Below are 27,298 nucleotides of genomic sequence, written 5' to 3'. Positions count from 1 at the left end.
TCGACTTTCATCCGCTGGCTTGGATCGGACGATCGGGAAACTGGGAACGTTCGTAATTTGAAAAGTTCTCGCGGACGTGCTCGTTAAAGTTTCGCGACCCGGAGATCAGCTGCAACGATGTTAATTAAGGCGTTGATATTTTGGTAACGATACTATGGTCGTTTTAATGATGGTTTATGAAGTGTGTATCTACGCATATTCGTCAAGCACAGAGTATACGCGACTGCTGTAAAATTGAATTAAATTATAAGGAAATAACACTAGTATTTTTCTTTTTAAATCAATAATTTTATTGCTCAACTTAATCAATATTAATATCAATAGCAAAGAAATATTTCTAGTCTCGAAATATTCTGAAACGTCCGACAAAATTCACAAAAATTTCCAACAGGAAAATTTAATTTAAGTAACAAATTATAATTACTTTTCTCGCGAATATACTCGTTATTCACAGCCAAAAGGTTGTTAATTTCTCTCGCAGTTGCAGAAAGCATTACTCAATTTGAATGGGAGCAAGGGGTGATTCTACATCAAAAAATAAGAAAAAAAAATTTGGTATAACATTTTTTTATCTGGTGCTCGATTTTCGAGAAAATCGACTTTAAAGTTTGTTCGTCTTTGTGAACGATTTAGTTGTCCATTCTTCTACCGCGATTGTCTCCGTCCGAGATAGTGTTTACAAACATTATTCATTTGTGTGGTTGAAGCAGTACAAAATGTTCCTACTGATAATTAATTTTTTATTCCTTATTACCACTTTCTATTGGAATACTACAATACAGTACACTGTTACAAGTATTGTTGGAAATGTCCTCCTCGTTGCTGCATGCATAAGTTTGCTCGACGAATCAATGATATCCGAACAGAATGTCAGCTGATATCGTTTTTTTAATTTCTCGAATTCCTCCGTGATCTTTTCTGCTTCAAATGTGTAACATTTGAAATATTGTCTTTATAAACTTGTTCTTTGATACGCCCCCATAGAAAGAAATCTAGAGGCGTGAGGAGATCTTGGTGGCCAACGTACCTTACCAACACGAATACGTTTGATTTAAAAAATTTTTAACCTCCCTCGTGTAATGTGGCGGTGCACCGTCATGCTGGAAAATCATACTCCTTATAGTAGCTAAAGGTACAATAACGCTAACAACAGAAGGCAATTCATTGCGTAGAAACTCAAAGATGAACAAACTTTAAAGTCGATTTTCTCGAAAATCGAGCGCCAGATAAAAAAAAATGTTATGCCAAATTTTTTTCTTATTTTTTGACGTAGAATCACCGCCTGCTCGGTTATACTACGAATTCCGGCCAACCCTGTACATTGGACGAAAAAGTTCTGTAATCCCAAATAAAATCAGAGCGGTTATCTGTAAAGTTTATCAAAGTAATCTCCTTTAACGATAACTGCACCACTTTATGGGGCCCTTGGAGTGTTTCCTTGCGACTCCCAACAACATCCTAGATTCAGTTTTAATTTTACGATTGAGCTCAAAGAACATTATTTTCTAGTTGTTTGCTCGTAGAGAGGAAACTTTGCTATTCCAAAATTAATTCCAGTTAATTGAAGAATTCATTCTCCTCGTTCCGTAGCGTGCCTATTAAAAATGCAATTTCATTTCATGTTTTACCATAACATTTACCATTATCTCGTTTATCTGCATGCAAATGGACGAAGCAATGAATTATCATAATTTTACGAATACTCAGTATCAATTCCACTCGAACGACTTTGAGTGTCGTTTCACTCTATTGCGAAAAACGATCGCAATAAATTGTTAACGACGATTTCGAGCGGCGTTTCCTATCTATGTAAAATTTGCTAATAGACAAAGATTCTTTTGTCGATAAAGAGAAATTATATTATTCTGTATCATGTCGTATATTATTATACTGTCACCTCGGTCACTGACACGCAAGTATGTTTATTTTACGAGCTCGAGGTAAAATCCAGCATCGATCGCCTAATCGACAAATAAAATATCCAAATGGACTCATACTTCAAATGCGATTAGCTATCATCGTGTAGCGAACGCATATAAAATGAGTTATTTTGAAAGTGGTCCATTTAAATCAAGATATTTAACAGTTTGCGTTTTGATAAATTTAAAGATATTGGTAACTGATAACATGGTAGTATAATGTTTTTGTGTTTCTAAGGATGTACAATTTACCAAGCCAATTAATTTTTAAATTTACCAAGCCTTTTTAATTTTTAGAAAGGCGCAAGTTCCTTGAAAAAAATAAAATTCCCTTAAAATAAAAAAAGATATTACAATTTTGTGTTACAAGATTAAAAAATATCCAACTTTTATTCGCTGTTAAAGAAATGTTGCATTCAATATAATATTTCGTAATTTATAATTCATTCTTCCCCAATTTGCGTGTGGGGGAGGGATTTAAAATAATTATTGTGTATAGATGGTATATATAGTGTAACAAGTCCATTGTATCGTTGTATTTTAGTATTGCGATTGATCTCACATTTTTATACAGTTGTGTCAATTCAAATATTATTATAGTTTCTTGGTCTGACCCGACGCGACAGCAAATCCACAGTTTTGAATAGTGCTTCCTCATTCATTGATGCTTTATAGAACATTTTATACGGTTCTGTTCTCAAAAATCGCATCCAACATATTTTTAACCAATTTACTTTAACTCTATTAGTATGTTTAACGTTCTAAAAACCGCGTCCACTAGAAGTTTAATTGAAATGAAATCCTCTGTATTTAATGAAATTATTATTATTTAAAAAATCACTATTTGAGCTAATCGAACACTGCTACTTTAATAATAAAAAAAATATAGCTCTCATCTAATGAAATTTCACTGTCATAATATACTTCATGTCAGTTTGAAACTCTTAAAATGGGACTTGAGCCAGTTTCAAAATAAAAATCTTTATCATTCTCATTAACCAGCTAATTGTCTGTGTACAAAATCTCAGTGATTTTAAATATATTAGTTACAATTTGTTTAAAAATGAAAAGACGACGTAGAAGTGTGAATATTAAAACAGCTAGCTTAATTTTTTTGGAAAATGGACTCGGACCACTTTCAAAATAAACGGCTCAAATTAGCTCGAGGGTAGCGAAGGCGAAAATCTAGCCATAGTAAGTGAGAACGCTAATCAGTTAATCGATTACAAAGTTGTAAAAGTCCAGAAATTAAAACCAGTTGGTTCCAGAAATTAAAACCAGCAATTCACATCATTTTCCACATTAATGGATGGTCCTTTAAGTAAAAGAGATATATTCAAACAACAACAGCCATAACTTAACAGGATTAAAATTAGAATGAATGAATATTAGACGAATGATTTTCTAACAGACAAAGGACTGCTTCGGGATTTCTTGTCAATATAAAGAAATCTATCGTCTGACATTTAATGTGGAGAATTGGAAAAAAAAAAAAATGTTGCCTCAACACAATTCTAACTTGATCAAATTTCGATTGAATTCTTCGTAATTGTGAATTATTTAAGAATAAGAATGAAACATCAACGTGGAAACCTATAACTAATTTTTTCCAGATTAAAATGTCAAATTTTATATTAAATTTGTGTTAAATGTAGAAAATGAATTATGGAAACATAAAAAAATAGTATTATATCGTATTTTGTAATAGTATTGCATAGAGATATTATAATATAAATACTAACGTATTATTATTATATCATATATTATATTTATATAATATGATTAAAAAAATATTGTAATATTTATAAAATATTATTATATTTTATATTATATTTATATTATTATATAAATATAATATAAAATACTAACACTGTTTATATACCTTTTTTATAAATTGTATTTATATCAAGTGTAACATTTGCTGATAATAATTATTTCTCTCTTTTCTTCATCATATGTATAAGAAGCTGATTCGACGTGGAAAAAATAAGTCACAGAAAAAGGACAAAATTTTTTTCGTTTAAAACCCCGATTTTAAAAAATCCTGTTTGAAAAGTACACTTGAATTTGGCTAATTTTCAACAAGATAGGAGTGAAATAATCCACTCGCGAAAGTACATGAAAAATTCAGAATGAAATTTTTCCGTTTGAGCATTCGTTTTCAAAAAAAAAAACAGATTTTGAAACTGAGGAGTATTATGAAAAAATCGTATTCTACCTTTTCGACTTGTTTTTAAATTAGAATCATAGCAATGTACTTTCTTTCTCGTTATTTCTTTTCAATTCATTATTCTAATTGAACTACATTATTTATCACAGATATTTAATCTAACGCATATGTGTAAATATCTTTTATAATATTTTTCATATTTAAACAAACATGTTTCATGTATGTTAAGCTCAAAGCACCAGAATGCGTTGCACACCACAATGCAAAAGCTTTTTGCAAAATTCGGAGGATTGTGGTTGAAAAAAATTCACAACAATGTGTTGTGGCATTTTCATAATGCGATATACTTATTTCTTTCTGCAACACAACTTACTATTAATTCTGGCGTAATCTTCAAACTCATAACTTTTATTTGATAGTCGACTTTTAGTTGTAATTGGCAATAAAGTTTGTCAACTTAGGAGTATTTTGAGGCGACGTATATACGTATCTTCTTTCGTAAATCATTATATATAATATAGCCGAGATCCGTCTAAATTGATGTGAAAATCCTCTTTTCATCAGTAAATAAGACTCTGCCATTTTTTTTATTCATATAAACTGTTTCGTGTTTCCCTGCAAATTGCAAACGACACGGCTTATGTTCCTTTAACTTTAACCAAGATCTTCGTTGCAATTTTCGTCGTTTCGGATGTTTACAATTCTTTAAAAGACGTCGAGCATTCTTGACATTTGTCGCAATTCCAGCTTCATTTGCCAGTTGTCTCGCCGTAAGTCAAGCTTAAATTTGACGTCCACAACTTTTTCATCTTTTCATAATTATCGGGATCTTTGTAATTTTAATAAATTCATCATCATTCTACGACTTTTGTCAATTGTTTTGGCTATTTTTGTCGAAGAATAATGTTCTTCGTTTAATTTCAATATCGCGTGCATTTCAGCTGGATTTAATTTCTTCCCACAATCCATTTTTACAGATTTATTTATTCATTGCGTTGATACGCACTTGACTGGCTGTGGTTCACACGAACGTTACGCTTTCGATAGCTTCTGTACCACCGAGGAGCAATCAAATATTCGAATTATGCCATTTTTCTGTCAGCCTCGCGATTACACAATATCTACATTTCTTTGGGAAATTGCGTCTCGGTAATAACATTCAACATACTACGCGTACATCCACGTCCAAGGACACCGATGTAACAGTCCAATCGAATAATTCTCTGTACTTTACGATGCATAATGTGAGAAAATATAGAGTATGCTATTTTTCTTTTTGTCCCGGGTGTAATCGCATCTTCCGCGGAACCCAACGAAATTTGGTGCCGGAAGTGGAATGGAATTAAATTCAGTTTCGTCATGATATACTAATCTGAATTATTTGCCGTATTATTCTTGACTGTGCAACGACTGTAAAATATTATTTTAAATCAAATATTTAATCTATGTTGCAACGATTTCACGTAGGTTTTTTTCCAAATGGTCATGTACTTCTTGAGATTTGTTATAAAAAAGTATCTACTTATTTATACCAAAAAGATTAATAATTTAGGAAACATTAACAACTTTAATTTCGTAAAATTTACGCACGAAAGACAAGAACAATATGAATATGTCCTTTTTCTCATACGATTAATTTTGTAAAATTAAACTTAAAATAAATTTACTTTGACAGATTTTTCAACTTTTTGTTTAGAAACAGTTTTTTATCTTAAGCGAATCTTTATTCGAACTTGATAAAGATGTACTAGACATTCAGCTCGTATTTTTTTTTTCATAAATTCTGGTTTTTTCATCTGGAATAAAAAGCTTAGTTGGCCTCATTTTAAAGTGTGAAATTTCTCCATTTCGATAGACATTAGTGTTTCTTTTTTATTACCTGTTTTATACACGTTGATTGGCGAATTGTAACCGGTTAATTTAAGGTACGGATTTAAAGTTCGATTAAATCCGACCTAAAACTAAAGTACTGATATTTAAATCTCCCTAGAAACAATATCTTCTTAGAGAATGTTGAACGAGGCCCACGAATACTGGGAATTACAACAAGTAAACGCGAAGTACTAACAGTGATCGAGCGATATATTATTTATATTAATTTAAATTTAGATTAATATTATTAATCTATATTATATTAATATAATATAGATATTAATGTATTATATTATATTATATTAATATTATATTGATTATAGATATTAATGTATTATACCATATTATATTAATATTATATTGATTATAGATATTAATAGTATAATATTACATTAATATTATATTAACTTTTTGCGATGGAATGACGCACGTCGAGAAATTTTTGCAACATTTTCTCAGTTTTAAGTATATTTAAATGTAACTCAGGCAAAACAAATGATAAGCTTGTTGCTTCTCAATAATTTCTATCCAGTGATATCATACCGACGAATTATTGTATATAACGGTTCGGTCACTCGTTACGGTCCGCAATCAGTTGCTACCGCAAGTGGTCAAACATATCATATTAATATTTTAATCTTTATATTAATTTCGTTATTACCATCACCGAATATCTAAATTAAGACAGATTTCTTTATGCCAGAAGCCTGACGTCTTAGTACAAAAGTTTTTATTATTCGAGCATGTTGCAGCCGATTTGGAAAATGCCCCGGTCCGACGTTTCTTTCGGGGTTTCGTCGATGCTTCAGGATCTGAGAATTCCGGTCACGCAGAGGCGCGAAGAAGGCGAAAGGCAAAAGAGAGAGAAAAAGACTCACCCACGTTTCACGAAGTTGGCCAAATAGTGGACCAGCAGTTTGGACAGGTTCTCGTCGGTCGGCGTGTAGTTTGCCTGGGCGAAGAGAACGGGCACGTCGTCCGCGCGAAGCAGAGGTGTCCCGAGGAGGTAGGGCACCTCCTCGCCCCTCTGGCTTGGCCGGTCGCCGAGCTGGAAATGCAGAAAGTAGCCACGTCCGCCGGCGGTCGAGTGCAACAGCGCCAGCCTAAGAAGAGGGGCAGCCACCTGGCCATCACCGAGCAACGAAAGGAGACCCTCGCAGATCGCTGACGGGCTCTGCTCGCCCCTCTCCCAGTCCGTGTACTCGTTGCGGAGGGTCGAGTAGATCTCGTGAAGGTGGTAGCGATACGTGTTACGCACGTATGTGCGCAGGATACGATCCCTCCTGGTCTCGTTCAAACCGTTCTGCAATCATATCGGATGGATCGCTGGAACTTTTATTCTACGATTCTTCGCGATCGAATAAAGTGGCCGAGATACAGGGTGTCTATAAAGTCTCTTTACAATTTCAAAAATTTATTACAGAGGCAAATGAAAAGACAGATGAGTGGAAGTTATTACGAAACGAGACGTGTATATTTAAGTTATTTTCTGAGCAATCATATCGGATGGATCGCTAGAACTTTTATTCTACGATTCTTCGCGATTGAATAAAGTGGCCGAGATACAGGGTGTCTATAAAGTCTCTTGACAATTTTAAAAATTTATTACAGAGGTAAATGAAAAAACAGGTAAGTGGAAATTATCGTAGAATGAGACGTGTATATTTAAGTTATTTTCTGAGTAATCATATCGGATGGATCGCTAGAACTTTTATTCTACGATTCTTCGCGATTGAATAAAGTGGCCGAGATACAGGGTGTCTATAAAGTCTCTCTACAATTTCAAAAATTTATTACAGAGGCAAATGAAAAGACAGATGAGTGGAAGTTATTACAAAATGAGACGTGTATATTTAAGTTTTTTTTCTGAGTCATGAGAGAGACTTTATGGACACATACGTGAGGTTATGTGTTAAAGATGTCGTGTATTGAACAAAGGTAAGAGGATCACTGATGGCATTACCACTATTGATGAGAGTATGGTATAGCGAACATGGCAAGAAATCGAGTACCGTCTTGATGTGCTTCGTGCAATTAATGATGCCTATATAGAGATGTATTAAATGAGTTGGAAAAAATTTAAATATACACGCCTCATTTTGTAATAATTTCCACTTGTCTGTCTCTTCATTTGTCTTTGTAATAAATTTTTGAAATTGTAAAGAGACCTTATAGACACGCTGTATGTACAGTTACTGTCGTAAATGTTGAAGACATCGAAGTAGTTGCGTAATTATCATTTGGTGTGTTTATTCATTTCACGTTTACCGAATTTATTGTCGCATGATGGGTTGAAACACTCGTTCCAGTACAGTACATACGAAAATACATATTTTATTGTTTATTTTTTTTTTGTATTAACTTTTTTCGCTGGAATGACGTGTCCCAAATTGCAACATTTCAGTTTACTTAGTTTTAAAACTAACTTAGTATACTTTGTTCTTAGTACATACATATAAATGTAACCCAGGCGAAACAAATGATAAGTTTACTACTTCTTAATAATTTCTATCCAGTGATGTCGTACCGACGAGTTCAAAAAGTAAGTAAAAGAAAGCGACGATTTATTGTATTTCGGTTCGGTCACTCGTTATGGTCCGCAATCAGTTGCCAACGCAACGCACATCGACAATTTATTTTTATCCCAAATTGCAACATTTTCTCAGTTTTAGGTATATTTAAATGTAATCCAGGGAAAATTATAAATTTATTACTTTTCAATCATTTCTATCCAGTGATATCGACGAGTTGAAAAGGAAAGCGGTCACTCGTTACGGTCCGCGCAAGGGGTGAAACGACATCGCACGCTGAGGGAAGACACGATCGACAAAATTTCGTGTATTATACGTGTATCATTCGAATGCTACGCCATTTTTATTTGAAGTGACGAATGCTTCGTCAAAATAAATTGCTGGTTAAACGAGAAAAGTTTGCCAAGAGCAAAGGATTAAAGTTCATCGAACTGCAACATATCGACGCATCTGTATCACGCTGCTCCGCCCGAATAGAAAACAGTATCGCTCTGGATATCGTCGCGCATTGTTCTCAGTTTCGACAGTAATTTAATTTACAATGGCGAGTAACGCGCTTAATGAAATTGTTGACACGAATTCAGTTGCGCGGGGGAGGGAATTGTCAGCGAAATTACAAGGCAGCTACACCTCTCCTGTCGGGAAAGATTCCCCAGTCCGCCCGAATCACGCAACAATTGCGAAGTTCGTGCTCGGCATGAATATTTGCAACGACACCGCGACGCAGCAGGCAACGACGAAGCTCAGAAGTTTCATTCACCGCTGAAATTCTCATATCAGCGCGCGGCGAATGGAGAACCGTTGCGACGCGTCGCGTCGCTAAACTTATTCACGGGCGAAATCGTTTTCAACCCCCGTTTGACACGTTTCTTTGAGCGTTGACATTAATCGACGTACATTGGAGCGATAGTAAATCTTTCTTTTTTCGTAAAAAAAAAAAAAAAAAGAAAAGAAAATCATTTCACGTTTTGAAATGCAACTGTTTTTGGCAAAGCCTCTGTTTCCACGTGTTTGAATTTGTCTTTCGTTCTCCAGTTTTTGTTCGGAGATGATTTTACGTGTAACGCGAACGGGAGAGTTATACTTGTAAAAAACGTTGACAAGTTTTTTTTTTTTGTGACTAGGTGTCACCGTTATTTCGAAGATTGAAATCTCTCTTTGGAGTTTGCGTTAAAGAAATTTCGTCATCCAGCGTCAGTGAAGAAAGAAGATTTTTAAGGAGAGATTTTAATCTTCAAAACCATGGTAGATTTAGTCGTGAAGAAAATTTTTTCAATGTTTGAAAACGCTTTTTAATTTTCGAGAGAAAAGCGTCCTTACTTTTCCACCCTCTGCGCATGATGCGAATTTATTTTCGAAAGAAACAAACTCACAGTTGTCAAAGTAGAAGTTTCACGTTTTAAAATAAAACCAAGTAGATTGTATTTATTATATTTATATCAGTACATTTATTGGCAATTCTTTCGATTTTGCCTATTTCTGCAATTATTATTTATCATTGAAGGTCTCCAAATATTTATAACGAGCAGAAATTCAGAACAAAACCGACTATACAGAAAACAATATATATACAGAGATTGTTGTAATATTAAAATTAGAGCAACTTGGCGCTTTTCTAGTACACGTTATTATTATCATTATTTACAGAGAAAAATGTTAAAATGAAAAATGAATGGTGCATGTTGAATGATGTTGAATAAAAATTTCGTGAATAAAGATTAACTCTGTTCTTTCAACGGAATCATATATTTGAGCCGCTCAAATAGATTAGACTACAAAAAAAAACAAAAAGCGCAGAAAAGTGACAGAGTAGTACACATTTTATTGTTTAAAATTCTCTTTAAAATGTAAATTCGAAAGAAATATTGTAAAATGTATTGTTCACAAGCCTTAGATTTCATCTAACAGCACATGAAATGCACAAAGTGGTATAATTGTTGTTATCAATATCATTTGGTATGACTAACAGAGTTGATTGATTTGGCAAGTGAAAATAATACCATCAAATTGAACATTCAAAAAAATTTTTTATTATAAACTTTTAGAAAACATTAATGATAGTAATTATTGTATTAGCGTGGTTAAATTGAACCATTAGAAACATAAATGATAATATCTTTTACATCACATACATTCGAGGTGCTACCATGTTGATTTGTCTTTAAATTTCATGTTTACTAGGAGGAATGAATTTCATTAAATTCATTATGTCTTGCTTCTTCTTTTTTGTCACTGTTCTGCCTTTGGGATGGAACAAAGGCTGATCTACCATTTTTCAAAACTAGTGGTCTACCTGCTACAGACTTTCTAATATCAATGACATTAAATTCTACATTTTTAAAATCATATTTGAATTGCAAAGTTTCGATTTTTCTAATTCTATTCAATGCACTTTAAGTCAATTCACTGGTTTAAATTATTTTAGTCAATTCGTTGTTTGTCTCAAATTTTCCTTTTTTTATGGCAATAATTAAGATAACAATTATTTGCGATTATAAGTGCTATTATTATGTCTAATATATTGTATTAAATTAATTTTAATAATATATATATAATTTTAATACATAATTGTATAAAAAATTAGTTAACCAACTAAATTCTCACAACAACAACCTGCATCAGAGTTTGTAGTTAGAGAAATCGACTTCCGAAGGAAATTATTTATGATACTTTTATGGTACTTTGACGTTAAAATTAAAAAAAAGATTAAAAAAGTGCAGATAACCGATTTGGAAAATGAGTGGCTCATTTATTAATTCATTTAACAAACTAATCGATACAACTATACTAGTTTTGAGTCTTTGATAGTGCATAATATCAAAGTAGATACTGCATAATGTCAAAGTAGACAAATTAGTACCAAAAAATTAGGAATGTATTAATAAACTTTCAAAAAGGTGAAAGTATAATTTAACAATAGAACAACTACCAGATCAATTAATTTATGTGCTATTTTGTAGTTTCATAAAATGGATGCTAGAAAATTATTTTAATTATCAAATATTATAAATAATATCATGTGCATTGTATTTCATCGCTTTCCAATAATTACTTTCCGGAGGAATTCTTTTTGATTTATATATATTATTATATATATTTATATATAATATAAAATATAAAAATATTATATATTTTATTATATATTTATGGAAATATTTTTGAATTATCCACGTATATTCCAAACGAAGAACGTATTCAGAATATCAACTGACCTTCGATAATTGTCTAATGTCATTTTTTGAATAGTATTCAATATCTGTTGCAATGTATTGAGAACTATTTCAATATTGACGAAGAAATTATTGTTTCTACAGACAAATTTCTATTTTATTTATTTTATAAATTTGTCTTTAATTGAAACTTTTTCCTATCCGTTCTCATCGGAGCTTACAATGTAGGAAAATTTTTCCAAAAATTATCACGATTCTAGTTAAAAGTTCCACAACTTTTTCGATTTTTGACTTAACATATAAATTTGCATTGGAATATTTGTTTTAGGAAGACATCCAGCTCAAATTTTCTTTTGAACAATTGTTGATAACTAATAAGTATAATATCTGACATAATGTAATAGTATAATATCTGACAGGTAACAAGAGTAGAGACTATAATAACGACTCGAGAAGAATAAAAGAATTTCACAAGGAGAACAGAGACAGTCGCGAGTTAATTAATGCCCAGTGGAATAATAAACTAGACTTTCTATTGCTTCTTACGAAAGTATAAAAATTGTGGAGAAAATTATCTTTCTGAAAATTGAAAGTACGTATCATTAACTCTTACTGTAATATACTTGTTCTAGCAAACTTGCAATGCACGTTGGCGATTGCTTTAAACCAAGGATGAAAAAAGTTCAGAAACTTTTAAATAGAGTCTATTTGAATGATAGATCGTAGAACTTTTTCGAGAAATGTTCTTACATTACAAGTCCCGATGAAAAGAGATAAATGAATGCTGAAATAAAAGTTTTCTTTCAAAAACTTGAAAACAAAAGTTTCTGACGGAGTGGAATTTAAAATAAAATATAAATGTAAAAATTGTTCCAACAGATGATTAATATAAAATATAAACATAGATAATTAATATAAAATATAAAAACAGATAATTAATATAAAATATAAAAATAGATAATTAATATAAAATATAAAAATAGATAATTAATATAAAATATAAAAACAGATAATTAATATCAAATATAAAAATAGATAATTAATATAATAATATAAAGAATGGATTTTTGATTTGAAACGTTGTTAAAAAGGAACAATTTGTTTCCATGTAAAATATCTGTTCCGTGAGAACATTATTCGAAAATGTTCTTAAATGTAATACTCTTTTCTGTAAAAATTTCACAAAAACCGACATCTTCTTATTAATTCTTACACGAAGTATGTATATAAGATCAAACAGAAGTTTTTAAATGTTTCGATCCCTGCTTTAAACCTCATTAATTTCACGTTCAATGTCATTTGAATAAAATGATTATTCCCAAATGCGTAAACGTCATAAATTGCATAAATTCATACATTTACACAAATTCATACATTTGCATAAATTTCATGCTAAATATCATTTGAACAGAATTATTATTTCCAATGTTGCATCGCTTTACTTGAAACGATACTTCGTTCATTGCTTTGCAAATAAATTGCTGGCAGAAACGAGACCAGTTTCTGAGAACGAAAAAGACAAAGGAACTTCAAATTATGTATAATTTTAATAAAAATTAAATAATAAATATATAATATTTTAATTTTTATTTTTAATAAAAATTAAAATATTATATATAATTATATAAATATAAATGTTATAAATATAATTATATAATTATAAATACAAATATTATGCATATAATTATATAATTATAAATACAAATATTATAAATATAATTATATAATTATAAATACAAACATTATGAATATAATTATATAATTATAAATACAAATATTATAAATATAATTATATAATTATAAATACAAACATTATAAATATAATTATATAATTATAAATATAATTATATAATTATAAATACAAACATTATGTATATAATTATATAATTATAAATACAAATATTATAAATATAATTATATAATTATAAATACAAATATTATAAATATAATTGTATAAATTATAGTATAAATTATAATATAAATTGATTGGAATTTGATACAAAGAGACTTATTTACTTGGACGTTAACATAAGAATGAAAACTTGTAATCAAAGGTTACAAATTTATAAATAGAATTGCAAATGACATATATTTAATAATACGTTCCGTGTTATATTCAATTATATATAACTATAGTAACAACATGTAATGTACATGATATCTGCAATCACAAACATCAATATATGTACATATAAAATTATAATTTGTGTCGTAATGTTACATGTTATACAATTTATTTGCGGAATTTATTACCGATATCTCTTAACCTCGATTTTCGTTCGTACCTCGCGATAATTAATTTGAAATTCAAGAAGTCATGATCCGCGCACGCGCATGCATACATTGTATGTATGTAAATGCGAAACGCTCGATCATTATCAAATTGTCAAGGAGCCGCGGAAATACGCTTTAGCAAAGTGTCCATCGACCGTGACCGTTGGATCGTCGATAATAACCGGCACGAATCGGTGCCCGCATTTTGCGACAGTGCGCGCCCACTAATTACTAATTTATTGAGCCCCGTGTCAATTATCGGCGTAGTTGCTCGCTCGCCTCTCGTTAAGCCCGTTACCACGATTAAAAATGATTCAGCGCAGTTGCCACGTTTAAGCCAATTTCTTCCTCGAGCTGGCCGATTAAAATGCATATTTCATTTCGAAGCGCGAGGTATATTTCCCCAGCCAGGCTTTTGTCGAACGACTGGGAGAGGGGAGGGGAGTAATGGAGAAATTTTTTGAAAGTAGTTTATGCAGAGATAAATAGAATTTGCGGAATCGATGCAACCAATTGGAATTAATAATCATTCGGAGGGCGAAATAAATGAATGGAAGCACTTTATGAATGAAAATGGACGTTCGAAGTACAGCTGCCGATATTATTTTTTATTAGAAGTCAAGTGACTCTGTTTGTTTTAAATTTTAATTTTTAAAACAAATTGAAATATCATATAGAATAAATTAAAATTTATAGTAAATTAAAATAAATTGAAAAATTAGAATAAATTTAATTTTCTTTTATTTCAATTTAAAAATAATCTTTCGTAATCGTTTCTCCTCGATCTACTGATTTTACGGCTTCTTTACGGCGATAATTACACCGTTAGAACAAAAAGACTAGCACGCCAGTAACATTACTAGAATTTTTGGAATGACACGTTCCGAAAAAAGATTCAATTTGAAGAGCCCTTGAATGGCTTTGATTACTACTTCCACGACATTAGAAAAGAAGAATTGTCAGAAATTTGTCGACGAATTTGCTATCGTTGCAAATTTTCCTATTCTTTCTTTCTCTTATCTTTTTGCATAAAAGGAACTTTCCAACTCGTTTAAATAAATTAAATTGAGTTGAATAAATTAAATTGAATGATAACCAAGCTGAGTATATGCAACTTGTACAAAAAAAAACTCGAAAGAACAGATTTCTAATATTTGCTCTCGAAAATCCAAGTCGTTACAATGATCACGACAACTATGAAAAACAGTGTGTTTAAATAAAAACATGGACGTCGTTTCTCTCTCTCTAAAAAAAAAAAAGAATTCTTTTTGCAAAATGTTGTACACCTAAAATATCATCACGCACTCAATTATTGCTTTCCATCAATTTTTCAGCATACGAGACACGCTATTAAAATTTTTTTACAAAAAAGAATCTTTTTTCAGAGAAATGGCATCTACGTTCTTATTATAAGCACATTATAGTATTCTTCAAATTAAATATGCTCTAAATATGTTTGTTGTTTCATTTCAAAATCATCAACAATATTATCTTTTGTTTTAGATTTTTAAAAGAGATCTAAATTCGACAGAATTGCAGAATATGCACAGAGGCTAATTATCATGCTACCCATATTGATTCGTTTTTTAGCTCAGCAAATAATTATGAATGTTCGTTACAAGATTGTTCTTGAACTTAAAGAGGTATTCTGGTAATCCGGCTTGAAAAAATCGACTTTTTTGGGATTTTTTCCCAAGGAAACCATGATACATTTTGGTATACAGTTTTCGCACACAGATTTAAAGAGTATTCATATTTAAAGAGTATTTAAAATTTTCTTTTAACAAAATTAATGAAAGTTGTGGAAATTATATAGCCTTGGGTAAAGTTTAATGTTTTTAAATAGGGGTTCGAATGGCTGACGTGATTCCGATCCACCTGATTATTTTAAACTAAAAAACCAAAATGCATCTTAATTAGTATAGATATGACTGTCGCATGAACCACGGAAATAGCGAAATTTTGAAAATTAAAAAAATGACAGCATTTTGGAGTTTAAATATCGATTTTCCTTGCGCTTTTTGTCTTTTGGATGGTAAAAAAAAAAAACATCAGATTTTGAAATCCGTGGTTTATACGATGAAGGTACATTCGATGAAGATCTCTTCCAAATTTCAAGTCAATCGGCCAACTATAACGTGAGATATCCCGTCAGCCAGTTTAAAAGATATGAATTTGAGAAAAACACATTTGAAGTTCTTGTTATCCGTTGTACAAAAATATTCATACTTACAATCAATCGAGCAGTACAAAAAATAAAATAATAATAATACAAAAGATAATAATAATATAAATAATAATATTATAAAATGAAATATCTTTTGAGAAAAGCACATTTGAAGCGTTTGTTACCCTTTTGTACAAAGATATTCAAGCAGTACACCGTTTCCTTTAAACATCAATAACTTTGCTAATTTTACGAATTCAAACAAATCTTTTTAGATAAACATTCTCGAAAGCATGTACTTTGAGAACACGTAAAAAAAAAAAAGAAAAAATTGATGTTTTTTAAGCCAGATTACCGAAATACCCCCTTAATGCGATTTCACTTTTTCTTTCTCCGATTTGTATTCTTTCGGTACTATAATATATTATTGTGTATTATTGTTTATATTTGTAAACTCTCTAAGGACATGCGAATTTCTCTATTTCTCTGTGCTATAAAGCATCAGAATTTAAATAAATTCTCCCCATCAGAATTTAAATAAATAAATAAATGAGTGAATAATACTTTTTTCGATTAACGTTTTCGGTTTTGCGGGAAAATCGAGTTTGGTCCAAGTGCGCGTGTACTTGATCAACTTTTACTCAAACATGCAACTGAGGTTCGACCATGCAATTTGTATTATTAACAAATTCAGTATGGCGTGAAAATGCACAAAAGTAGAAAAATCCTTTTCGTTGTATGTTTTATTCAACCACTAATTGCGAAATCAAATAAATGCCAAATTTATCCGAATGTGGCAATATTATGTTTAGCCGGCCAAATTTCAAACTCGATTTTCTCTTTCAACTGAAAAAATATTGTTTGATTTTGTTGGCAGCGTTTGCAATTGTTGGAACGCGTTACAAGAGGAATGATCGTCGTATGTTTCCACTGTTCTCGTAGCAAGACCATGATCTGCCAGTGTATAGTGTGCTAAATAATAATAATAAATTAATTTAAGATTGATACTGTTCTTTATTTGGCACTGCCTAACTCTAACAATTTTTTTTCTTTTTTTTCTTTATATATACACAATCATTCGATACTCGCTTGTATGACCTTGAGATACCAATGTACTATAATTAATCTCTTCAAAGTGTCTTCTCTATAATTAAACATTTATTTCACCAATTAAACAAAATCTTCAATTTCCAAGTTTAAAATTATAATTATTTAGGCAACACGTGCTTATAGAAGCAACTGCTTCTCTTGAATAAAAAATTACTTGCAATTAGATGAGATAGTTTCTTTGTATTGTAAGAATGTTGTAACAAAAGTTCTGAATGAATATAACAAATTATACTTCTTTTCGAATTATTGATATTTTACGGACATTATCGTTTAAACTATCACAACTTTGCAAAAGAAAATCGCATAACGATCTACTTAATTTCATTTTAAAGCGCAATGCCTCCTGTACCAAGTTCGTTTTTTCCAAAGATATTTTTAAATATAGCAAACGAGGAAGATAAGAGTATTTTCCATTTTCAAAAATTGTAGAAATTCAAACTTTTGTAGGAACATTAAAAAATGTTGTTCATCGTCGATTTGAAAATTGAAATTTTTTTTCTTTGAAACGATTCCTTGAAACTTGGTGCACGATTCTTTATTATAATTTTACTGAACTTTAGGATTGAATGACGAAATTTTAGGATCTTTTGAATTTTTGTTATTAAACTCTAATGTTCAACGTTCAATAAAACGATGGAAAAATAATCTTGCAAGGAAACTTTAATCTTCACAACTATGACAGATCTGGTCATAAATAAAATTCTTCGCTACTTTCAAATACGTGTGAAGAAAAAAATACTTTTCCATTTCTTACGTGATGTTAAAATATCTTGGAAAAGAAAACGAGTTCAGTAAAAATTGATGCTTTATGTTTTAAAATGAGACCAAGTAGGTTGTCATATGATTTTTTTTTTTTTGTGAAATTACAACAGTTTAAAGTATCGACAATTTTTCATTTAAATTAATTGCAAAACCGACTCGACGGAAGCAGAAATTTTTATCTGCCAGAATAGTGATGGCAAAACACGATCGTAAAATTTTTTTGGAAAGCCAAAACATCCTACAAAACACTGCATATGTTGCTCTTTTTATATTATACTATGCTAAAATTTTACATGTGTTGCAAAATTCAATTTTGCTTACCTTTTGTATCTTTATATTATAGTTAATTATATTTATTAATTACATTATTTATTCATACATTTATTTAAATGCCATCTACGTGGATCAAAATGGAGATATTTAATCCTATTATTTACCAGTAAAGTAAATTCTCAAGTAATAGTGATTTCTTACTCACTTGATAGACTAATATAAGTTTCTTTCTTTGCGATTTTCCCTAAAATGGAGAGAAAATGGCATTTTTTCTTAGTTTATTCATCCCCTGTTCCCAATGTTTTAACATTTAAATTCGGGATACCTTGTATATAGAGTGTCTCGTATTTAAACTAGCCCCGCAAGTATTTTTTATTACAAGGACGTAAAAATTATTTAGATATGAATGTTTGAATGGCCAATATCCCGTAAAAATATTCCCAGACTATTCAAAGTCATCGATGTTATTTTCGAAGTAACTGCTGCATTGCGCAACTCAAGAAAAAAAATTCAAACGCGCACTCTGTGAACTTCAAGTGACTTTGAACATAAAAAAAAAATTTAAAATTGATAGCTGAAAAGAAAATGTTTTTTGTAGCACAGGAAACATCCAGATGACTTGGTCGGTTGAAATTTCTGAAGCCATTCATCACTTACTTTTGCTCAACATTTCACTTTAGATTTTCAAAATGTCATCCTTTTGCAGAGTAGGTGTCTCGCAAAGTTATGAATTTTAAATTTAATCATTCTTGACGTGCACGCCTGAATGTACTTCTTAATACATAATAATTGCTATACTCAATATAACGGAAAAAAATATGTAGTTATTTGAAACAAAAAATGTCGAAAACTAAAATAAAGAAAAATGAAACGACGTTTGTCACTTGATATTAGCCACTTAATATCATTTCAAGTTACGTATAATTTTCTTTTTTTTTTTTTGCATCCTCACGGTTAAAAAACGAGACAGCCTGTATATAGGATATCCCGAATTTAAATGTCAAAATTTCAAAAGTATACAGAGGACGAACAAACTAAGGGAAAACAAAACGTTCTTTAGAGATTTTTGCTCGTTTTTGTTCCATTTTAGGGAAAATCACGAAGAAAGAAACACACACACATATACATAGATGAGCCGTTTATTTTGAAAATTGCCAAAGTCCATTTACCTTTAAATCAAGATATTTAACAGTTTGCGTTTTGATAAATTTAAAAATGTTGGTAACTGATAACATGGTAGTATAATGTTTCTAAGGATGAACAATTTACCAAACCAATTAATTTTTAAATTTACCAAGCCTTTTTAATTTTTAGAAAGGCGCAAGTTCCTTGAAAAAAATAAAATTCCCTTAAAATAAAAAAAAATATTACAATTTTGTGTTACAAGATTAAAAAATATCCAACTTTTATTCGCTGTTAAAGAAATGTTGCATTCAATATAATATTTCGTAATTTATAATTCATTCTTCCCCAATTTGCGTGTGGGGGAGGGATTTAAAATAATTATTGTGTATAGGTGGTATATATAGTGTAACAAGTCCATTATATTGTTGTATTTTAGTATTGCGATTGATCTCACATTTTTATACAGTTGTGTCAATTCAAATGTTATTATAGTTTCTTGGTCTGACCCGACGCGATAGTAAATCCATAGTTTTGAATAGTGCATCCTCATTCATTGATGCTTTATAGAACATTTTATATGGTTCTGTTCTCAAAAATCGCATCCAACATATTTTTAACCAATTTACTTTAACTCTATTAATATGTTTAACGTTCTAAAAACCGCGTCCACTAGAGGTTTAATTGAAATGAAATCCTCTGTATTTAATGAAATTATTATTATTTAAAAAATCACTATTTAAGCTAATCGAACACTGCTACTTTAATAATAAAAAAAAAAAAAAACATAGCTCTCATCTCATAAAATTTCACTGTCATAATATACTTCATGTCAGTTTGAAACTTTTAAAATGGGACTTGAGCCACTTTCAAACTAAAAATCTTTATCATTCTCATTAACCAGCTTATTGTCTGTGTACAAAATCTCAGTGATTTTAAATATATTAGTTACAATTTGTTTAAAAATGAAAAGACGACGTAGAAATGTAATATTAAAACAGCTGGCTTGATTTTTTAAACAAATAGAATCAGGCCATTTTCAAAATAAACGGCTCGTATATTAGTTTCTAAAGTGAGATAAAAATCAGTATTTGTCCCAAGTTTTGTCCCAAATTGCAACATTTTCTCAGTTTTAAGTATATTTAAGTATAACCCAGGCACACCAAATAATAAATTTATTGCTGCTCAATAATTTCTATCCAGTGACATCACACCGACGAGTTCAAAAGAAAAAGAACGCGACAAATTACTGTATACGGTTCGGTCACTCGTTATGGTCCGCAATCGGTTGTCAGCGCAAGAGGTTAACTCTTGCGCTGGAATGACGTGCCACGTACGTCGAGAATTTTCTTTTGTCCCAAAATTGCAACATTTTCTCAGTTTTAAGTATATTTAAGTATAACCCAGGCACACCAAATAATAAATTTATTGCTGCTCAATAATTTCTCCAGTGACATTCCAGTGACATCACACCGACGAGTTCAAAAGAAAAAGAACGCGACAAGTTATTGTATACGGTTCGGTCACTCGTTATGGTCCGCAATCAGTTGTCAGACGTCAGAATGACGTGCCACGTACGTCGAGAATTTTCTTTTGTCCCAAAATTGCAACATTTTCTCAGTTTTAAGTATATTTAAATATAACCCAGGCACACCAAATAATAAATTTATTGCTGCTCAATAATTTCTATCCAGTGACATCACACCGACGAGTTCAAAAGAAAAAGAACGCGACAAATTACTGTATACGGTTCGGTCACTCGTTATGGTCCGCAATCAGTTGCCAGTTGTCGAGCCGCTCGTGACGAAAGATTTCACTTTACCTGTAGATCGTCGTCGGTGAGGCTGACCCAGGCTTCCTCGGACGTTAATCCCAGCAGGAGGTCTCGATCGCCGAAATTAGCGAACTCGGCGCCAGGCCCGGGCACCAGCGGCATCAACCCCGAGGAGGAGGCGGTCGGTTGGAAGTTCTTGACAACAGAAAGAGAGAAAATACAGCCGTAGATCGATCGATCTCGGCGAGCAGCAGCTCTATGTGGGGACCGAGGTTTTTTCGTTTGCCGCGAGTTATCCACGGACTATCGATTCTCCGCGCGACTTCCGATTGCCGACGTCTCTCTCGCTCGGTAATTACAATTACACCGCTTGCTTTATGGCTTTTAATTAAAAGTTCGCCGGCGAGCAATCTTCCACCCAGAGCGATACGTGCGCGATCAATTGAGAAAAAGAAAAAAAGAGAGAGAGAGAGAAAGGTAAGAGAATCGAGCGACGAGGGAAGCGTTCGATTGACGACCGAGGCGCGATGCGATGCAATGCGATACGATGCGAGGTCGAGACCTAATACCCTGAGCTCTTTCGTCGCTCGACGTCTGTCACTTGGCTGTCGGTTCAATTAGCAAACTCATCGCTTACACGTCGCCCAGTATCCGCCGTTTCATGCGGCCGAAATGTCTAACGACGCGATTGTGCCCGCGTTTTTTTTTTTTTTTTTTTTTGCTTTCCACTTCTCTCGGCGTTTTAACTCGGGATCATTTGACTTTCGCTCTGCGCGTGATCGATCGCGAGTTGTTTGACCGAGGAGTTGGTCGTTTGAAAGGAACGAATGGAGCTTTTTCGGAGATGGAATTGGAAGAATTTTCCAATGATCAATCGTACGCAACTAATGACACGGAATAACAGTAGGATCTCCTAAAAATTGCGCCACTGCCTCCGTATAAAAGTTGCTGGGTATGAAAATACGCGCGTCTTTGAATTGACTCGAAGCACAGTTTTATATTAACTCGATAAGGAGGGGTTGTTTCAAGTGTGCATGAACAGTTTCTATGCAGAATTAGTTGCATTATTTCAAAAAGGAATTCACTTCAATTACAGAATAGATACTGATTGTGAGGCGAAATCTTTTTTCACTATACTTCACGATACTTGTCAGAAGTAAGAAATAACATTTTCCAGCCGTGACTCTGAATATCTCGAGAACAGATAAACCGAGTAGAACATTTATATTAGTTGAAAGAAAAATTAGAGAAGATTTATATTAAAAGGAAAATAGTTTTAAAGAAAACTGAAATTATTTTTAATTTGACATTTAATAAAATTAAATTAAAAATGAAACCTAAAATAAAAATTTTAATAAATTTAAATTAAAAATTATAAATTTGAAATTGGAAATAATTTTTCCCAAAATTAATATTGTTATTATTATAAACTTTATACAAAAATTTATTGATTCATCTTCATAAAGATAAATTAAATTTAATATTAATCTATTTAATAAATTACTTATCATTCGAATTGAATAAGAAATAGTTAATATTATTCTATATAATAATATAATAGAATTAAACAAAAAATTCTTATCTTTCTAAAAAAATAAATTTCAATCATTAAATCTTTTGAATAAAATTCAACCAAAAAAGGAAATCAACACAATATTATTAAAGAAAGTATAATAATTAGAAATTCTTCTCTTCGGGTGATAAGTCAACACCATTTTGCAAGAAATATGAATCGACAATTCGCACAATTGGGAAAAATCAAAATAAAATAAGATTTTCTTCAAAGAAAATCCTTACTAAAGATCTTTTATTAACAAAAACAGAAAATTGTTTAATTGTTTGGACAGATGATTGCAATAGGAAAAATATTCCTTTGAATACTTATTATATCAGACAGAAAGCACAAAATATTTTTTTGTCGTATTAAAAAATGCTATTTATTTAGTTACATTTTTAGCTAGTGCAGTTATCCAAATAATCTAAAATATTATTTTAAGAATCAAAGAACGAAAGATATTATAGTATTAAATCGTCATTGGATTAGAAAACTTACACAACTATCGTATTTTTGCGAGTGACAAGATTCCTCGAAACAGTGAAAAATATATTCATTCGACACAACATATATATAATGGAATAATTTATGTAGAACAGTTTATTTAATTCTCTGTCAAAATCTTCTTTGTTTGGACAGATTATCTCCAATTGTGAGTTTAGAAACTAGAGACCAAACAACTGCTGGAAATGAATGCTTTTGCACAGTCTAATAGTAAAGTGAAAAAAAAGAAAATGAAATAAAATATAATCACAAGTTATTAATCAAAAAATTCTACTTGAGACTATTTATTTACTCGAAACTGTTTGAGATTATATATAGAATAAACAGAATAGAAATTAATATAGTTGAGCATCTAGTATCAAAAGATGTAGTATCTGGACTTTTCACTATCCAAATATTATACATGTTCGTTCTTTACTATCGCACAGTGGCTTCAATTTGACCAAAATATTGTTAATACTACTTTAATGCAGTTCAATGCATTGAAAAGTTTATGCAATCTTGCAGCGACAAATACGCGAAAAATTAAAAAAATATTTCGTTTATATTGCATCTTACTTTTATTCCTGTTTTGCCATTGCATTATTCTTCCCTAAAGTTATAATGTAATCATAATAAAAATAAAAATAAAAAAAAAAATAATAATAATAATAATGTAATAATAGAAAAAAGTTGTACTGTCCTTTTACTGATAACTAAAGTATAAAATACTTTATACTAAAGTATAAAACTGAAGAATAATAATAGAGTACTGTTTTACTAAGGTATACTAACTAAAGTATAAAATATCAGAGAAATTAGAGCATAGGAATGAAAAACACAAGCTTGTATAATACTTATGTGTTTCATAAAGTGTCATTAAAATTTCTGTAAATTTTAGTTTGTAATTCTAGCGCTAACTTAATGATTATTATTGTTCTTCTGTTAGATACTAGAGGTTTCACTTCAAATTGCAAAAAAAAAAAAAAAGAAAAAAGTTAAATCGTAAAGCAAGAGAAAAAATATTTCATTAAATTCCAACGCGTTACTGAACATTTTAAAATGTTCCACTTCAAATTGAAAAACAGAAGAAAGAGAGAAAATATGTCGCATTAAATTTTCTCCGGAATGTTACTGAATATTTCACGTATTTCAAAAGAGTGTAAAGAGGCGAGCATGAGATAAAAGAGGCGAAGAGAAAGGTTCTTACAAAGTTGTGTCGAAGGTAGGTACCTGATTGATCGGCGGAGGCATGACCGCCCCATCGACGAAAGGAGCGAATCCAGAAGTGAATCTCGGCGGATTCAAGTGCACAGCGAGAAGCTCCTCCAGGCTCCGCAAACGAAGACACGGTGCGATATCGTCAGCCTCAACGTCACCAGGACATCCGGTCTGATTGGCGACGCGACGTTTCACCATTAACGGATCACGCTGTAGAGCCCACGGTGACAGGGCTGAACCGCCAAGTAAAACCACCCTCTCGACTAGCTCTGCCATAGAAAACACGTCAAACGATGTAACACGACGCTATAAATAATTTTTCCCCGAGGAAACAAGGATATCTCAATTTTGTCTGTGATTTTATATAAACCCACACTGTTAAAAAAATATAAAAGTATATTTTACGTAGATGCAAAAAAAATACAATCTTTTTTTTTTTATTTGAGGCTTTGTTTTCGGTGGAAATCGAGTTTAACGATTTATCAAGTATAATTCTGGACGTGACGAAAAAAAAAAAAGAAAAAAAGAAGGAAGATTAACACGAGGTGATTCTGTATGGAAGAACGAGTGAAAAATAAAAGAGTAGAATAAAATTTTTTTCCTCTCTTGTTTTCGAGGAAATCCAGGTTTTTATTCGAATTCAAATTTTCGAGAGCGCAGTTAGGAAAATAGAACCACGATGGATATTTGTTTTACAATTTTTTTTTTATTTTCAAGTATATTTACTTATGTTTTAGTATTTATTCATTTATTTATATTTTAGTGTTTATTTATTTATTCATTTTTTAGTATTTATTTATTTATTTATTTATATTTTAGTATTTTTATAATTATTTTACTTAGAAAATATTGTAGAAAATACTGTGCTCTCAATATTTTGTGTATTTTTTTATACTCATTTATAATCGTGTATATATGTACACTTTTTATATTATGTTTTATATTGTGTGTAACTTGATGTATGTAGTTTAAAATTTTTTATAAATGCAGAAAAGCCAGCGAATTTTTAATAAACCATATTCAACGTTCGATTTTCTTGACAAATTTTATTCTACATTTTTGACATGTTTTTTGCACGTGGAGTAACCTCCTCCTAATTATTCTTTTCTGTCACGTCTGGAATTAATTAAACTCAAGTACACTTGATTTTGAAGTCTTGAATCTTTTTTCTTTATTTTCAACGTATTTTTTCACATAGAATCTATCCTCTCTGGTAGATCCGATGCTTCTGTATTATCTCAATTATTTCAATTTTTTACGGTTTTATTTAATTTACTTAATAAACAATTTATTTAATTTTCTCTATAAACAAATGTCAGCTTAATGTTTTACCATAATATTAATATTCTATCATAATAATAATTTTCTCCATAATATTTTATCATAATAATAATTTTCTCCATAAACAAATGTTAATATCTTAAATATGCATCTTAATATCACGTTAACGTACTTAATGTTATCTTAAATGCTAACAGATCTCATGGTCGAAAATAGCACGTGTTAAGAACAATCACATTATGGCCCTGATTGAAACAGTTACGAATACTGATAGGACCAAATCCAATATGTATTTATAAATCCAATACACAAAGTTCGTTTCATAGGGTTAGCGAATATTATAGATAAGACTTGTGAAATATTCAAACTTTACAAATTAGTTTTGAACCTCGGAATGGATATTTGCAAGTTTCATAAATCTATTTATAAGCATTTCGATATTACAATGATAGAATCGAATTATTTTTACAAATAATAAGGAAAAAGGTACACTGCATCTAATAAATTTTATTACATTGCATCTAATAAATTTTTTATTTTTTATTAAATTTTATTAACACTATATTATTTTTATTATTTTAACGTTTGCATATGCTACTGTTTAGAAATAAAATTTGTTTTACAGTTCTTGTTTGTAAATTATTTCTTTTTCTATTCCTTTAGAAAATATCCTTTTCAGGGTACAAATGTTGCCATTATGTTCAGATATAATCGCGTGCAATCACTCGATGAATGAAAATGACTGTAAATATTGTTATAAATAATTTCAAGAAAATGCCATTTCTCAGAATGAATAATTTCGAATGAAATACTCATGAGGCTTCGGATCTATTCGATCAACGTTCGATTCTATATAGAAGTTTCTTTTATATCACAGAGTAGATCGAGTTCGAATCTATCGTATTCAACCTCGAATGTAGTCGAAAATTCAATTATTTTTATCGAAATACTTGTAGAGGATTCAGATCGAATCTAGTTCATGTTCGAATCTATTCCGAATAACTGTTACGAAGAACCGAAATTAATGTCGATGTTAGATTCGATTAGGGTCTTCGATATATCCGATATTTGTTCTACAACAATCCTAAATCCCTTTTTACCTTTTTTCGCAATTAATAATTTTAACTTTCTAATTATCTAACTTGGGCATTTTATAAATGATATACATCATTCGATGACATACTGGATCGGTATGAACTTATAATCTTTTTAGTTGATGGAGAAACCAAAATTACATTACTTATATATTATATATAAAATTAGGTATTATATATAAATTTAGGTAGTTTATTTAAAAAATTTTTTAAATTTTATAAATTTTTATAATTTGAAAAATTTAGAAAGTTTATAAAATTTATAAATTTTTATAATTAATAATTTAGGTAGTTTATTTTTTCCCTTGCCACTAACTATGGATTGTTTTCACTTACGAGTGTCCGATTATAAACTTATTTCACTTGCAAGCGCTGACTATAAATTTATTCTACTTGCAAGTGCCTGACTATAAATAGACTCATTCCATTACAAGTGTCTAACCACAAACTTACTCTACTCGCAAGTGTCCGAGTATAAATGGACTCGTTCTACTTAGAAATGCCTGACTAGAAACAGACT

General features: G+C 30.8%; 1 protein-coding gene across 1 annotated transcript in view; it reads right to left on the bottom strand.

Moving 5' to 3' along the window:
- The window catches only part of LOC122529541 (neuroligin-1-like), a 181,630-nt gene that overhangs the window by 10,813 nt on the left and 143,519 nt on the right, over positions 1-27,298 (bottom strand). Inside the window, exons 6-8 of the mRNA XM_043655776.1 lie at positions 24,416-24,672; positions 21,193-21,339; positions 6,840-7,264 (exon numbers count right to left, since the gene is read on the bottom strand). Coding sequence (XP_043511711.1) covers positions 6,840-7,264; positions 21,193-21,339; positions 24,416-24,672 — 829 coding nt within the window. The remainder of the gene's footprint in view (positions 1-6,839; positions 7,265-21,192; positions 21,340-24,415; positions 24,673-27,298) is intronic.

The sequence above is a fragment of the Frieseomelitta varia genome, unplaced genomic scaffold (assembly GCF_011392965.1).
Source record: "Frieseomelitta varia isolate USP_RPSP 00005682 unplaced genomic scaffold, Fvar_1.2 scaffold_292, whole genome shotgun sequence".
Taxonomy (NCBI): domain Eukaryota; kingdom Metazoa; phylum Arthropoda; class Insecta; order Hymenoptera; family Apidae; genus Frieseomelitta; species Frieseomelitta varia.
Note: the sequence above shows the minus strand (reverse complement) of the source record. Positions and strands in the feature narration are given on the sequence as shown.